At 35.6% G+C, this 16,480-nt stretch overlaps 1 protein-coding gene across 4 annotated transcripts in view; it reads left to right on the forward strand.

Annotated features, from left to right (window-relative positions):
- The window catches only part of DCDC1 (doublecortin domain containing 1), a 486,403-nt gene that overhangs the window by 381,509 nt on the left and 88,414 nt on the right, over positions 1-16,480 (forward strand). For all 4 annotated transcript variants that reach the window (XM_053203333.1, XM_053203334.1, XM_053203331.1 and 1 more), the window contains one exon: positions 12,556-12,679. In XM_053203333.1, the coding sequence (XP_053059308.1) occupies positions 12,556-12,679 (124 nt within the window). The remainder of the gene's footprint in view (positions 1-12,555; positions 12,680-16,480) is intronic.

Below are 16,480 nucleotides of genomic sequence, written 5' to 3' on the forward strand. Positions count from 1 at the left end.
CACAAAATTTAGCACAGGGTTATGTATATGTAGTATATGTAGGCGCTTGATGATTATGCTTGTATTTTAAAGATCATAAGGAATTAATCACCTATAAATATAGAGGAACTCTAAATTTAGACCCTTTGAATTCGAACTAGATAACTCCCCTCTAACCTTTACTCTTCTCTTCTTATAGGAAATATTATTTAGTGTCTCACATTTTGAGATACTATGTCAGATTCTGAAAGCCATGCACATAATGGGCAGGATCCTAGTCCTCACAAACCTTGTAGCTTAGTAAATGAATAGAAAATTAAATTGTTGTTAGTTATGTCTTAGGTGAATCTTGTTAAAAAGGTCTAATGTAGTGAGAAGGTCACACTAAGCCTTGTGATCCATGCCAGAATACGTAGACTACTCATGATTGATGTGGATGCCTATATAACAGAGAACTACTTTTTATTTTGGTCACTTCTCAAATCAGAGTTATTTTATTATTTTATTTTATTTTATTTTGTTTTGTTTTATTTTACTTTGTTTTATTTTATTTTACAAAGTTTATTTATTTATTTAAATAATCTCTATACCCAACATGGGGCTAAAACTCACAATCCACAAGATCAAGAGTTACAGGCTCTTCTGATTGAGTAAGCCTGGTGCCCCAGGTTAAGTAATTATAAACACTATGGCCCAAACCATAGATATTGACTTAATGACTTATTTTACAAAAAATAATTCCAATTGACTCTACTCCTTTAGAAAACAATATGGCAATATGCATCAAGAATTTTAAATGTTGATGTTCTTTGACTTAGCTGTTATATTTCTAAAAGTCTTGTAGAAAGAAGGAATCCTAAATATTGAAGGAGAAAAAGCTTTATGAACAGATGTATCTATTTCAGTGTTTCATATAATTGTAAAAATTACAAACAACCTAAACACTTAATAGTAAGGAATTGGCTATGAAATCTAAGGTTTAGTTTTGATGAACTTTTGTGTAGTTACTAAGAATGATAATTATGAAAAACATGAAGATAATGAAAAATATAATGTAAATGTTATAAGTTAGTTTAAAGCATAGCAGGACAAAAAATGCAGGATATAAAGTTTTATATGTAGTTTGATTATAATTTTATATCTTTTTAATGAAAAGTAATGAATGAAAACCACCCTCACAAAGTCTACGGTAGAAAAGACTACATGGAGAGGAATACACCAGTATAAATTGTAAAATCTCAACTCACATACTTATTCTAGAAAACAGAAACAATTAATGTTGATCTTTGTAACTTATTTTGAAGATTATGTACTAATTTTCTGTGCCTGCTGTAACAAATTGCCACAAACAAATTAACACAATGGTGTTATCAGGGCTCTATGGGAACAATCCATTCTTTGCCCAGCCTAGTTTCTGGTAGCTGCTGACATTCCTTGGTTTGTGGCCTTATCACTCCAATCTCTCCTTCCTCCATGGTTATGTTGTCTTCTCCTCTTCTGTAGAATCAAATTTTTCTCTGCCTCTTGTAAAAACACTGGTGATTACATTCAGGGCCCATTCAGGTAAATCGGGATAATCTTTCCATCTCAAAATCCTTAATCACATCTGCAAAGCCTGTTTTTGCCTTATAAAGTAGCATTTTCATGTTTCAGGGATTTGGACATGGTTGTCTTTATTCAGCCTACCACAGATCTTAATGTACTGACTTTTTGTTTTGCAAATCTTGCAAAGGCCTTGGCCAAACAAGTAAATATTAACTTGAACATAAAGAAATTATATGGTAATGATGGAATTTCAGGATCTAGTTTTGAGAAATGGTTTTCAGTAGGGGGCCATTCTGTTATCTGCCAAATCATATTATGCAAGTTATCTCTTACTGTACTTATATGTAAGAGAAATCTTGAATATTTATTTATATTCTCTCATTATAGATTTAAGAATTCAAGAATTTTGAGTATCAGTATATGGAAATTGGGACCTTAGAATTCACCAGCTAGATTTTTATTTTTATTTATTTTTAAGGTTTATTTAGAGAGAGAGAGAGCGCGCGCGCGCGCGCATGCATGAGTGGGAAGAGGGGGCGGCAGAGAGAATCCCATGACCCTGGGGTCATAACCTGAGCTGAAATCAAGAGTCAGATGCTTAACTGACTGAGCCACCCAGGCGCCCCTAGATTTTTAAATATAGTCCAGGTTAGCTCATTCATTCATAAATAAGTGGGCAGAGAATGTCCTATTGGCCAGTCTCTGAGTCCTGGAAAATCAACTTCCTATTTCCTCCACACTGACCTCCTCCACTCCACACACTACACTCCCCTCAAGGATACTCAGTGATTCTCTATGATCAACCCCTATGATTGATTGCCCTGGTCACTTTGTATGTCTGTTGTTTGTTCCATTGTTCCATCTTCCACCCACTGGGACTCCTCAGGGGTAGAAATGTGTTAGTTCCTGGATGCCTGGCACCCAGCAGAATAAATGTGGAAATGTGTTGGATGGTGCTCCCAAACCAACTTTAGGCAAAAGATCCGTGTTGTTATTTGATTAGATTTGTGGGCTTCCTATTGATATTCTTTTTTTCCCCAGTGCTCTCATATATCATCATTTTTTTTTTTCTGGATAACTGTTCCTGACTTTTTCCATTTGGATCCTCGACTGTTTTCTTCTTTCCCTCTAAGTTACTGGTTCTTCTGTTTTTCAGGATCTTTGTTTGATATAGAACTAAAATGTGATTCACAATAGACAATATCTAGACCTTAAAAGCTATTTGGAAAAATATATCTGAAGAGGAAATTCTTATGAAAAGCTATTACTCACTTCTCATGACTGTAATTTCTGAGTAGTGATGTAGTGATCACTAAAGTCCATCCCACAATTCCCTGGGAGGCCATACTGTATCACCCTTAGACCAGGCAACTGGGGTCCATCATTATAATGCTAACATTGCTGAAGAGCTATCACTCACTGCCTTTAAAAGCATTCCTTAAAGAATCAGAGAAACTACTGTTAGATAAACCAGTGGGTGGACATTAAAGAAAGGAAAGGAAAGGATGGGAGCTGAAGAAGGCAGCAATGAGAATTAGAAAAGAGGTGAGTTATCAGTGGTAGCAGCAACCCTTAACCCATAAAAGTTCCTTAGAGGTAAACAGCAGAGAAAGCAGTAAATGTTTGAGAGAAAGAACAGGAAAAAGTAAAAGACTAGAACAATAGAAATGACTAAGTTATACTAGAAAACATGTACACCAAACTGCTGTGACAAACAGACTCCAAATCTTTTAGGCATATACAGAGGCTCATTTCTCTTTGCGTGGTTGTTTATAGACAGGGGGAACTACAGGGCTGGTAGGCAGCCCTCCATTCTTATCATGTGGCCTCTACCGAGGAGTCTAAAGTGGCTGTTCCAGCCTTTGCCATCTTCCAGCCAGAGGGATGGAGAAAAGAAAGGAGCCATACCCACTCACAGCTCATTTGGCTAGAACTTTGCTACCTGGCTACACTTAAATGCAAGCAAATCTTGTAGCTAGGCAGCCATGTGCCTGTCCAAAAATCAATTACTACTGAAGGAAAGGAGAATTATTTGGAGGATAACTATTTCTTTCTGATATGGAAAAACAGAGGCAATCAGGAGTTGTACATGGTGAAATACGTTCAGCAAAAGAGTTGGCTAGACATAACAAGGGCAGGGAAATGAAAAGCTGTAGATATAAATTACTCTCTTCTAGCCAAAACTCTGTGTTTTTACTCAAAGTATCATATATTTTGTAGTTATTCTATAACACCAAAAATTGTATTCTTTCTCCATTTTTTGAAATGGCATCTGTTTTCTTCTCCTTCACTGTTCCAAACTCATGGGAGTTTCATGTATTTAAAATGCATGCCTCCTTTAAGGATTTCCTCCCCTCCCCCCCCCCACAGTTTCTTTCCATAACATAAAGCTCATTTTATTTTCTTTACATTAGTTGTAACTGTTGTAGTTTCTATTGAGAGTGCCATTTTTTATTACATATTGTATTGTTTTCAGAAACTTCAGCAGATATAATTTTTGCTTCATCCTAAAATGCAGCACCTTTTCTGAGGGCAGAAGCCCTCTCTAACTTCTTTTAGATTCCTTATAGTGCCTGGCATAGAGCTGGGGAGAAAGAGCAGGCACTCAACAGACAGTTATTCGTTTGTCTTATTTGCACAAAAATCAAAGCAAGAACTTCAGAAAGCTTATCCCCCAAAGAGCTGAGGTACCAAAGCTAACCTATCAGGCCCAGATCAGAGACAAATGAAACAGATTCAGGAATGCAGAGATCACACGGGGTTCCACTGTAAGCAAGTATTGTTGAAGGAAGAATGGATTTTTTTTATTTGTTTACAAATCTTGTACTTGATAGAGATTTTACTGTAGTTGCTAAGAGAGCTTTGCTTTTACACAAGTATGAAACTCTCTGAGTATGGGAGATAATGATAGGTTTTTAGTGCTGAATATAGATTACTTCTATGTATCCAGAATCTAAATAACCAGGAAGCTCAACCAACTAGAAAAACAAAACAAAATAGCTCAGGTCAAAGACTTATTTTAAAAGCAAAATTACAAGAGATGTCAGATTTGGGTTTATATCCATTTGTATATCCATTTACATTTATACGTTAAATACATACATATTGCTGGCAATTACCGTTACTGTACTATGGGTTTCCACCATGTTTCATTGTTGATCTTAAAAAAATAACTTTGGATTGTGTTAAAGGGCTTAATTAATTAATTATATTCAACTGAGAAGAATACAAAATTATGGAAATTTTTATGAAATTAGTATTACTTTCAGTGTAATTTCTAGACCAATTTCTCATTCTTAGACATTCCTAGTTATGCAAGATAGAGCCATGAGCATAAAGTTCTCCTTCTTAGCCCCTCACTGCCATTAAAATCCAATCTCTGTCTTAACTAATTTGCTAGTTATTAAAATAATGTAAAGAGATGGGGTAAATAAGAATATATAACACAGATGAACAAATTCCAACTGTACTTATTAGTTTGTACAAAATATTCCAGACATAAAATAAAATAATGTTTAATATGCAAATTTTCTTGATTTTTATACATTTTGTCTTGTAAATTAATGATACTCCAATCGTCGGTGCCCTGTTTCTGTTCAGGTAAAGTTACTTAAAATTTAAATCTCCAAAATATTTATATAAACTACTAAATTTACCTTTAATATTCAGTGCAAATTGCAAAATAGATGTAGCCTAAAATATTTCATGCAGTGGTACTGGTATAAGACTAGAGTGTGATATTTGATGGCTTCAAGTTTCCATGCATGTATCTAATCTTTTAACCCTTATACAGTGTTTAAAATGATTAGCTTTTGTGCATGGTTCTGATTTTAAATGATTTCTTCCCTGTCTAGAGGACTAGAATGATACAAAGCTTCAAAAACAGTTCAAATCCATGAGAATCTGTTGTGCTATTATTAAATCCCATCAAAGTAGGTAGTAGTAGTTGTTGTTATTAATAGTATTATTTACAATCTACTCATTTCTTTCTCACATCCGTTTTTTTTCAGACATGGGGTACTTAAAGCTAGTCTTACAAACTGATTTCTATCAAAATCAGTGTATGAAATATATGAGAGTTTTATACAAATAGTGTGCCATTTGTTGTTTCTGAGGAACCATGCAATTTTAAATTAATTATGGATGCATTCTAAGTGGTCTAATCTGTGGCTTAGATGACCTTAAAAGCTGAAAAGTGACCTGTTAAAGAAATAAATAGGTCCTCACCCAAAGCAAAGAGTTAAAGTGTTTCTCTGATGGTTGCAGGGTGTGAATCTGATAGTTTTCACATGTATGTTTCTTAGACACTGTTGCTTAGAGTTAGAATTTGCCAGAGTATTTACAATTTACTCTATCAGATCCAAAATATATACTGTATCATATTTTCTTATTATGTTTATTACATTGTTGGAAACAACATAATAGTGTCCTGATAGAATATGAAAAAGACAATTTGCTCTTCAACTGCAACACATTTTAGGTTTGTTTTTATTTTACTATTAATTTCTAAGAGTATAAAATAATACCTTTCTATCACAGTGCATACAGTCTTGCACAATTTCTCATAGCCTGCCACAACACTGAAGTTCCATCAAAGGTGCTGAACTCCAAAAATATTATCTAAAGTGTTTTTGTTTCCCATTTCTTTATAACATTAATTGACTAGAGCATTCTGTGTATGAGTCAATTAATCAGACTGAATTGATATGATCAATCCTGGACCTAGTTTTTGAGGGAGGAGGTATGGGTCAACTGAAATGCTGAATGATTCTGATTTTTTATCTTTTAGGCTCAGTTAAATCCAGGAGGATATTTTAACTTTGGTCATACTCCTATCCATGGGGGTAGATGCTCATTAAGTTTCATAAATAGACTTTTTATCTTTAATGGAAAGTCATGGTTAATACAGACACTATTTTAACTAAATAAACCTGCTTTTGAACCTTATTTGGCTGTCTTGTAGGGTGTGTATATAGGTGTGTGTTTTCAAGTAGGGCTTCCAAAGCCTGAGATGTTTTGTTTTATATAATTTTTCTATTAAAAACACCTAATTGTTCAAGAATACCCTTTTTTACACTAAAGAGAAGAAGGGAAAATATTAAATAGAGATAAATTCTTCAGGGGCCAGAAAAAGGCTGCTTGCAAGCATTGCACGAATCACTGTCTCCACCTAGTGTAGGCTTTCAGGAATTAAGATTCTGGGTCCATAACAATGCTGTAAAGTTCTGATTTATGTTATGCACTTGTACAGTCATTACGGCTGGGCCTGCTGGTGCCATTACAGTTAAGGGTCTGTCAGCTCTTCATTTATAAGACAGAATATTAAGATGTCTATTGCTTTTACATAAAAACTCATACTGTGCTGGAACTCTGAAATCTAATGGCCTTTGCTCTATGCGAATGTTTATTAATAATGTAAGTTGAACTTGATCAGCTCCTTTTAAAGACACTTTGTTGGGCTGAAGTTATATAGGAACTGCAACCAGAAGGCTGAATGTTTTTCCTTGAAAAAACCTTAGAATTAAACTAAAAAATAAGTTTCTACCCATACAGTCATACAAGTATGCTTCTGTAAATTATAAGCATATTGTATATTATGGTTGAAGTTTTATTTTTGAATCCTCACACTTGCAGATTAAGTCCTGTCCCAACCCCTTTGCCAAGATATTGTTTAAATTCAGTTTAGACTCTTTTATGAATAGATACCTGACCCAAGAGTATGGCTGGCTAAATATTTAAATTGCCTCTCCCTACGCCTTCCTTTGGAGTTTTCATTCTAGTCTCCTCGAAAACAATGCTGTCTGGGGCAGCATTTCTATATGCTAAGGTTTTATTAGGAAGTGCCATCCTAGGTCAGCAAAGTGGAAGGAAAATGAGAGCGTGGCAGGGATGGAGGGAAATAATGATACATGCTCCTGTTCTCAGTCTTGAAGAAAGCTTTCCAGTACATCAGGGATTGCTTTTTAAAAACAGAGTTGGCTCCTATTGCAGAGTATGATCTATCTTACTCCAGAATGCCAGAGTTTACCTGTAATAAGAGTATTGGGCTTACCAGAGATTTAATACAGCATCCTCACCACTTCAGATATCTCCAAAGCCACTGAATGTACCAGGTTGTAACATCCAGGTGACAGGGAGGCTTGTACTACCACTTGGACCTGCTTCAGATTCCTGTCGTGCTGTGGACGCCTGTTGAAATTGACAGCCTTCTGGGTTATCTGGTAAAAGGATCAGAGCAGTATTTTTCAAGTGTGGTACATGATGTTTCTAAAACCCACAAGAACCCATTAGTGCTGTGTCTTTTGTTGTTGTTGCTGTAGTAAGAGGTACAAAATGCAACAAATTAACATTTATCTTAGAGGAATATCCCTACATATATCAGACTAATGGACATCTAAAAACTCCATTGATGTAGCAAACCCTTATTGCCCACCCTCTGGCAAGGAAGAGGAGACTAACAATTTGGCTACTAATATAGGAGAAAACCAAGAGAATGTGATTTCATGGAAGTTAAGGGAAATCAAGTCAAGTGAAGAAAGTGTTTTCAGGGAAAAATGACCATTTGTTAGACATTGCTGTTCAGGTGTATCTTCAGAAATGACTTTTGCCTTTTGTAATGTGAAAATCCTAATGGGCAGTTTTATTGGGGTTTCAGAGATGAAAATCTAACTGGAATTGGTCTAAGAGAAAAGAAGAGAAGAGGAAATGAGTCTTTTAAGGAATTTTCTATAAAGGAACACAATGAAGTAAGGCAATAACTGAAGGTGGTTGTGGGGTGTAGAGAAGGTTCTTTTCTTTCTTTCTTTCTTTCTTTCTTTCTTTCTTTCTTTCTTTCTTTCTTTCCTTCCTTCCTTCCTTCCTTCCTTCCTTCCTTCCTTCCTTCCTTTGTTTCTTTTTATTTTTTTCTATGTCAGACCTGGCAGATATTATGCATATGGAATGACCCAGAGGGCAGGAAAATTAGGCAGAAACAAAGTCCTAGATGAGAGAGGATAAGGACCTAGGCCACAGGCCAAAGTTTTGGCCTTACACTAGAGCCAAACAGCTCCACTCTAGCTAGTCTAGAGGGAGGGAGTCTGGAAGATTTGCTGATGGGAAGGTGAAGAAGGTCTCTTTTGAACACTTGTGTTTTGTCAGTGAAATAAGATCTCCAACAGCCCTGAGCAATGGATGACAGAGTGTGGGAGGTTTAATGAGAAGGAAATGGTGTGCTTCTCAGAGGCCTGGAGTCATTGGGCTAGAGGAAGGCAGTGGGATGCCCCAGAAGTCCTAAGGACCCACTTGAGGTTTGCGGTTGTACATTTAAAAATAGTGCTTGTCAACACTATTGGATCTGATGCTCCCTTTGTATAACAAATATTTTGTAATCCTAAAATATTATTTTACTATCCCAAAATACAATTTGTAGTTAAGATAACCTAAGCACCAATATAATTTCCAAAGAAATGCCTGTCTAGTAACAATAACTATAGTAAAAGAAAAATAATTTAAAAATAAAAGTAATATATATTTCAATATAATTTCTCAGTACAGTGATACTAGATAACATGATTAAGTTTGCAGATTCTTGTTCCTATGCAAATACTAGCTAAATGTATGAACTATAAATGCCAAATGATACAGTTGTGTTATACTGGTGACTCAAAAGCCATGAATGTTAGTGTCATTAGTGATAGGATTTTTCCAAACGAGTAAATGACACATGAAGCATCAAAGTTACCCTCTTTGAGATATTTTTTTTAAAGGTTTATTTATTTATTTTGAGAGAGACAGAGACAGCACAAGTTGGGTAGAGGCAGAGAGAGAGAGAGAGAGAGAGAGAGAGAGAGAGAGACCGAGAGAGACAGAGAATCCCACAGTGTCAGCCTGGAGCCCCATGCAAGGCTCAAATTCATGAAACCCTGAGATCATGACCTGAGCTAAAACAAAGAGTTGGACGCTTAACCGACTGAGACACTCAGGCACCCCTCCCTTTTTGAGATATTAGAGGGAGTTTCATTTCTAGAAAATTTGATGTGTATTATAATCGAGCAAAAATACTTTATTATAAAATGTAGTTTGGTTTTAGGCACTTATAAATAGATATTGATCTAACATGAACATTCGGAGGGAAATTTTCAAGTGTAGAATGCAGGACAAACTTTCTTTGTGTAGGACTTTCCCACACTTTGAAGGACATTTGGTATTCTTGGTCCCCTGCCAGGTGAAATGACAGCAATGTCTTCCAATCATTGTGAGAACCAAAAAGTTCTTAAATTCTCAAAACTCTGTAATATATCCATACCACCTCCCGTTCTCATTGTTCTCTGTTGATCTATTGCGTTTCCATGAATGGAATCTTTAATGTGTTTTCTCTAGCCACTGTCGACTATTAAGGTATAGGCTTTCAGTATGTAGAGAATTGGACCAGGGTTGGTTTCTATTTTTTAAAACTTGAGTACAAAAAAAGGAAGAGTAGGGCAATGAGTCAGGACAAGAGCATGACTGTAATGCTGGATCATGAATTCTAGCTCAGTATAGAGGGAAGAGTGGACTTGGTAGGGAGGTATGGAATGTGACAAGGTGATAGAAAAAATGGTTTGGAACATTTGGTAGAGTAAAGAATTGTTAGAGTGGGCTACTTAAATATGTGAACTAGAGAAAATGGAGATGGTGGTGAGAAGGTGGGCTTCTTGCACTTAAAATTTTAGCAGTGGTACTGTTATTTGTAATGACCAGTTTAAGGCTGTATCCATGGGAAGGGTAGCTGATGTGAGATGGAGTTAAGATTATTGGAGGCACTGAGAGGCCAGGGGGGATTGTCTACTTAGATATTTAAAAGATGTTGAATGATTACCAGAACAGAGGGGGAAAGAACAAAAGCAATCCAGGATGGTAAAATCTTTAATAAATGAGCAGGAAGGGTACAGAGGAACTGATATGAATGCAAAAAGGAAGGATAATAAGTGCTCTGGTCTATTGGAATGTGCTTCAAAGCAAAGACCTTTGGAGGAGGATGCAAGAACAGTAGTCTGGAAGTGGTGACGAGGAGCAAGAAAGAGAGCTTCCACACACACCTCCAGATAATTTAGTTTTCCTTTAGCATAAGAATCAAAATTTGTTTTTTATTTTTATTTTAAAGTTTATTTATTTATTTTGAGAGAGAGAGAGAGAGAGAGCACAAGCAGGGAAGGGGCAGAGAGAGAGAGGGAGAGAGAGACCGGTTCTCAGGAATTGTGATATCATGACCTGAGTCAAAGCCAAGAGTCAGATGCTTATCTGACTGAGCCACCCTGGCTCCCCTAGAGAGATTTTCAATAGAAGCTGATCTTTAGGAGATTGCCAGGTATTCAGAAAAATAAAAATCGATGTGAACTAATTATGTGTTCCTGTCATTTTCACCAGCAACAGCAGGAGTTTACTACCTTCCGATGTTACTCATTTTCCTATAGTTCAAATATGTTGTCTAAAAGAATGAGCTTTCCGTTTCCCCTTAGACTTCATTTCAAGTGGTTGGGTATTTATTGTATGTAGCTAACATTCTGGGGGCATCAAACTAAAACATATGATTTCACTGAGAAATATAACACAGGGGCTATATGCCCTGGCTTCTAAGAGCCTTCAACTTGGTTCCACCTGGTTCCATGTTGGTAAGGAACAGGTCTTTCCTGCCACCCCACCCCTCACCATCAGGCCCCAAGAATTTCCATCAATCTTATGGGAAATCTGGGCCCTTGAACATAAGATTGAGTACTGCAGTTGGTTCTGATGGGGACGGGCTATTTCAGAAAACTTTTAAGCTCAGATGACCATCACATGTACTCAAAAAGTGTAGGTGATGGGCTGCTTCTTGTATTCTCATTCATTAATCAGTGATTTGTTATTTTAATAAATGTCCATCATTTTATTTCTAGACTCGGTATGACTTAGCTATAGTGATTATTCTCTTGCCATAGTGTTAAATTTTATTGGCTAATATTGATTTAGAAATTTTACCTCTTTAAGTAAAATTGCTGTATTACTTCTTAATTACCAGTGGTGGACTTTATTATGAAGCTTATCTCTCCTTCGTGGAATAAATGAACTAGTTTTCTCTATCTTTATGATTTAAAATATTTTATATAGCATGAAAATGATCTGTTCCATGACCTGTGGAGTTATGCAAGCAAGAGCATGCTCTGTATTTTCTGTTTCAAGTCTATGAGTTTTTTTTTTAATTTTATTTATTTCATCAGAATTTTTGCGTTTATTAAACTACACATGCATAATATATTCTTTAAGCCCTTTCTATGCTAAATATTTAGCTCAGTTTTCCTGTTTGGATTGTATTATATTAATCTAGTTTTATTTGCAAGAGATTTGCTATTTTACTTTTATTTCAAAAACTTTTTTTTGAATCATTCTACTGATGTTCTGTTTTTTAATTTATTTATTTCTATTTTTATTTCTATTTAAATATTATTTCCTTTCATGTATTTTCCGTGGGACAATTTTATATATATATTAAAATAATTGACTTGAATATTTATTAGTTCTTCTCAATTTTGCTTGGTAGGCTACAATGTATATAAACAAATGGTCATACTTAACATTTATTGGTTTTATCAGTCAGATATTTCATGTCCTTATGTGTTACTCTAGAAAAACTTTCCTGGTGGTTTATAATCTGTTGGTCTTGTAATGATGTCTCTCACAATAATTGTGTTTATGTCAGTTTCTCTTTGAATGTCTCTAGAAAGCTTTGCTTGATTTTTTCTGTCAGTATTATTTTGTTATTTATGTCATTGCTATTATAAAATGGTTATTTACTTTGACTTTTCTTCAAATTCCACTGTCAGTTATAACACTGCCAATGTTTCCTTATTTAAAAAAAAAATATTCTTTCATTTTAAAATGGCTTTTTTGTATGTCTCTTGTACACAGCAAATGATCAGATTTGGGTTGTTAATTCAAACTGAACTTTGCCTAGTACATAGTAAGAAGTACTCAATAAATATTTTAAAATCATATTTAATCTTACTAAATTCCTTTTTGTCTCTTATTTTGTTTTAGGTGGGCCATAAAACACGAAGGGACTAATAAACCGGGCCAGTGGAAACATTCCAGAGTTGAAAATCCTCTCTGGAACAAGCTTACCTACATGTGGCCAGTTCTTCCCAGTGGCCAACTTAATAAGGTTGTATTTAGTATAAGACGTGGTTGTTAAGATTTACTTCTAGTCCCAACATGTGGTCAATTTTTCTGAAAATTTCCATGAAACTTGAATTACAGTTGTTAGGTGCAAGAGATCAATTAATTCTGTTGTTCTACCAATTCATTAGAAAGATGTGTCTGAGTCTTTATTGAAATGAATTTAGTTCATCTTGTACTCTGTCAAGTTTTTCTTTATGTATTGTGAAATTTGGCTCTTAGAAACACACATATTTGGAAATATTATTTCTCTCTCATGAATTGAAACTTTTATTATTCAGTAAAGATTCTCCCTAGCTCTAGTAAAAATCTCAATTATGCAATATTAATAGAAATTTCCCAGCTAATTATTATTTTTTTTATTTTTACTTGCTTAATATATCTTCTTTCATTTCTTTTACTTTCTATATTTGTATATTATGTTTTAGGAAGTTCCTTGGTATACAGTTAATATGAAAACAATTATCTGACAATCTTTAAACTAAAGGATTTGGTCTTTTCTATTTTTTGTCACAACAGATATTTTTGGATTATTATTTGCTTTCTATATGTCCTGGTTTTCTTATGTTTCATTTTTTCTCCATTTTTATGTTCTTTTAGATTGACTTTTTTTTCTCATTACATTTCCCCCTAGTAGAGTTTGGAAATTATACACTCCATTTCCATTCTTTGTGTTATTACTCTGAATGTTTAAGCTTGCATATGTAAGTGATCAAAATCTAAAGTAAACAAATATATTTATTCTTCTCCCAAATAATTGAGAACATTAGAATACCTTAACTTCAGTCACACAATTTGTAACATATGCTATTATTGCCATGAAATTTATCTTTAAAAAATTTTTTTAGGGGAGCCTAGGTGGCTCAGTCGGTTGAGCGTCCGACTTTGGCTCAGGTCATGATCTCACAGTCTGTGAGTTTGAGCCCCGCATTGTGCTCTGTGCTGACAGCTCAGAGTCTGGAGCCTGCTTTGGATTCTGTGTCTCCTTCTCTCTCTTCCCTTCCCCTACTCATGCTCTGTCTCTCTCTCTGTCAAAAATAAACAAACATTAAATTTTTTTTTAATTTTTTTAACATTTATGCATTTTTGAGAGACAGAGCATGAGGGGAGGGGCAGAGAGAGAGGGAGACACAGAATCCAAAGCAGGCTCCAGGCTCTGAGCTGTCAGCACAGCTCTGAGAGCTCAGAGTGCTGACAGTTCAGAGCCCGATGCAGGGCTCAAACCCATGAGCCCTGAGATCATGGCCTGAGCTGAAGTTGGACGCTTAACTGACTGAGCCACCCAAGCTTCCCTGAAATTTATCTTTTTAAACATTTCCCCAAAATTTTAAATTCTTATATGTAGCAAATATTTATTTAGATTTAGCCCCATTCCTTCCCCCTCTTTATTGTTACAATTCCTTCTTCTATCTCAGTCCTTCCACCTGTGATTACTTTTCTTCTATCTAGCATACCCTTCTTTAAGTTATTGGTAACAAACTCTTTTCGTTTTTACTTATCTGAAAATGTCTTTCTTTTGCCCTCCTCTATATAAGGTATTTTCACTTAGTGAATGGAAGATGTCATCACTGACTTCTACCTTCCATTGTTGTTATTGAGCAGCCATCTATCTTTCTAAATGTTAATCCCTTGAAGGTAATCTTTTCTCTGGCTACTTGTAGTATCTTTCCTTTTCTTTGATATTTTTCAGCTTCACCACAAAACGTCTAAGGGAGGATTGCTTTTTATTTTTCCTGCTTGGGGTTCTTGAATCTGTGGATTGGTACCGTGCATCATTCCTGGAAATTTATCACCCATTGTCAAATAGTCTCTGTCCTATATCCCTTCATTCCATTCTTTACAGAAAACCCTGATTAGGTGTCAGCTAGAGCTTCTGATTTTGACCTCCATGCCTCCTAATCTCTCTTTTGTATTTCTCATGTCTTTGTCTCTTTATGGTACATTTTTGCATTGTGTTTTGAGGCATTTTTCTTTCAGATAATTAATTTTCTCTTCATCTTTATCTCATATATTTTAAACTACAAGTGAGGGTCAACCTGTGGGTTATGAATTCTCAGTGAAGATTATTTTTCTCTTCTACACAGAGAAAATGTTTGAAATAATCTATTTTACTTGCAGCCACCTGGAGGGTATCGTTTCTGGTTTGCTTTTTCAATGATATTTAACTTATTGTGACTCTTGTTTTATGAGGGGAGAGAGTTTTCTGTTAGACTTCCCACTTTGGGTAGGCCTTGAAATTTGTCTCTTGTGTCCTTCCCCTGCAAGACAATGGAAGGAGAAACTCAAATTCATTGGGGTATGTCAAATTTCCTAAAAATAAAATCCAGTTTCAGCATTTTGTTTACCTCTCTGGGTCCCTAGTATATTTTGCTTTATCCTCATGTCATTGATACACTTTAAAGATTTTTAGAACTATTTTCTCCTGAATTTTTTAGTTGTTTTGTCATGCTTTCTGATTTCAATCAAGTTTTCTCTTTCCCTTAAGTCACATTTTCCTATGCCTCCTCACTGATTAAATGAGTCTCAGCACTTTAGGAAAAAGACAGATGGAGTCTGAAGCCAAGAAGTCATTTACTTAGGCCCCAAAGATATTCTTATATTTAGACGTTCTTATATTTAGTAGTGAAGCAGCAGTCTAGATATGAGTTTTGTTAAGTGGGAAAGAAGTTCTTCCAAATACCAGAGGCTGTGGGTTGGGCAGCCTGAGTCAGTGACTAGGTAAACTATGTGTCTAAGACTCGTGTTTGCAGCACTAGTGAGAGCCAACATGGAGCCAAGGGCAGAGAGGTGGCACAGAGAGACCAATGGGCCCAGAATAAGCCAAGGAAAAAAACTGCGAATTGTACCAACTCACCAATTCTAGATTTTTCTCCAGAGGTTCAGGAAAAACAGAGGCTAAAACCCAGAGAGGCGACAGGATAACATACCCCTCAACTGATGGTGTTCAGATGCCAGCAGGTTGTCCAGTGGCCAAAGAGCACAAGAGGCCAATACACAGAGGCCTCTGAGGATCAAGGCTGCGTACTCACCTGTAGACCATGGACCCCTATCCCAGTGGTATACGGTTTATGGAATTTTCATCTACCTGAAACCACACTGAGGAAGGGGAAGGGAAGGGTATATCTCTGAAAGGAAACAACAGTTCTGGTAAAAATTTGAAACTTCAGTTTGGTTGAATATGTATAGAAAGGACACAGCTAAAAACAAAAACCAAAAAAGCTGTTTTAAACTGGCAGAAATTGGAACACCTCTAATTGGAATATCAAGCTTCCTACCACCCAGTGGGGTGGGAGGTGAACAGAGATGCCTCACAAGGAAGTGTTCTTTTGTAGAAAAGAGAGAAAATTATAATAATTTCAAATTTCACAGCTATTGTGCCTACATCTTTAACTTCAGTATATAAGTAAAATAACTCAGTTAATTAATTAATTGATTTAAATGATGCATGGTAATTATATTAGGAAACCTAAGTTAACCCCGTTCCTTTAAAATTTACCATTAAAAAATGCATTTTTGTGAATGGTCTGAGATTTGACAGCTACATGGTCTTAGGAATAAAAATGGACTACTGAAAAGTTCTCTAGCCATTCAAATAGAATAATAGCATTTGGGTGGAGAGATAAGACTACCCCAACAAAACTCTGGTCCTCACTGATAAACCAAAAGGAAAGGACTAAGGCATTAAATTAGCTAAAATAAGACAAATTGACCGTGTACTTCAAAATGACTCAGCCTAAGAGTACTCTTAGTTCTTGCAATGTTTGAGAAAGAGAAGAAAACACTTACC

This window comes from Acinonyx jubatus, chromosome D1 (genome assembly GCF_027475565.1).
Source record: "Acinonyx jubatus isolate Ajub_Pintada_27869175 chromosome D1, VMU_Ajub_asm_v1.0, whole genome shotgun sequence".
NCBI classification, from domain to species: Eukaryota; Metazoa; Chordata; class Mammalia; order Carnivora; family Felidae; genus Acinonyx; species Acinonyx jubatus.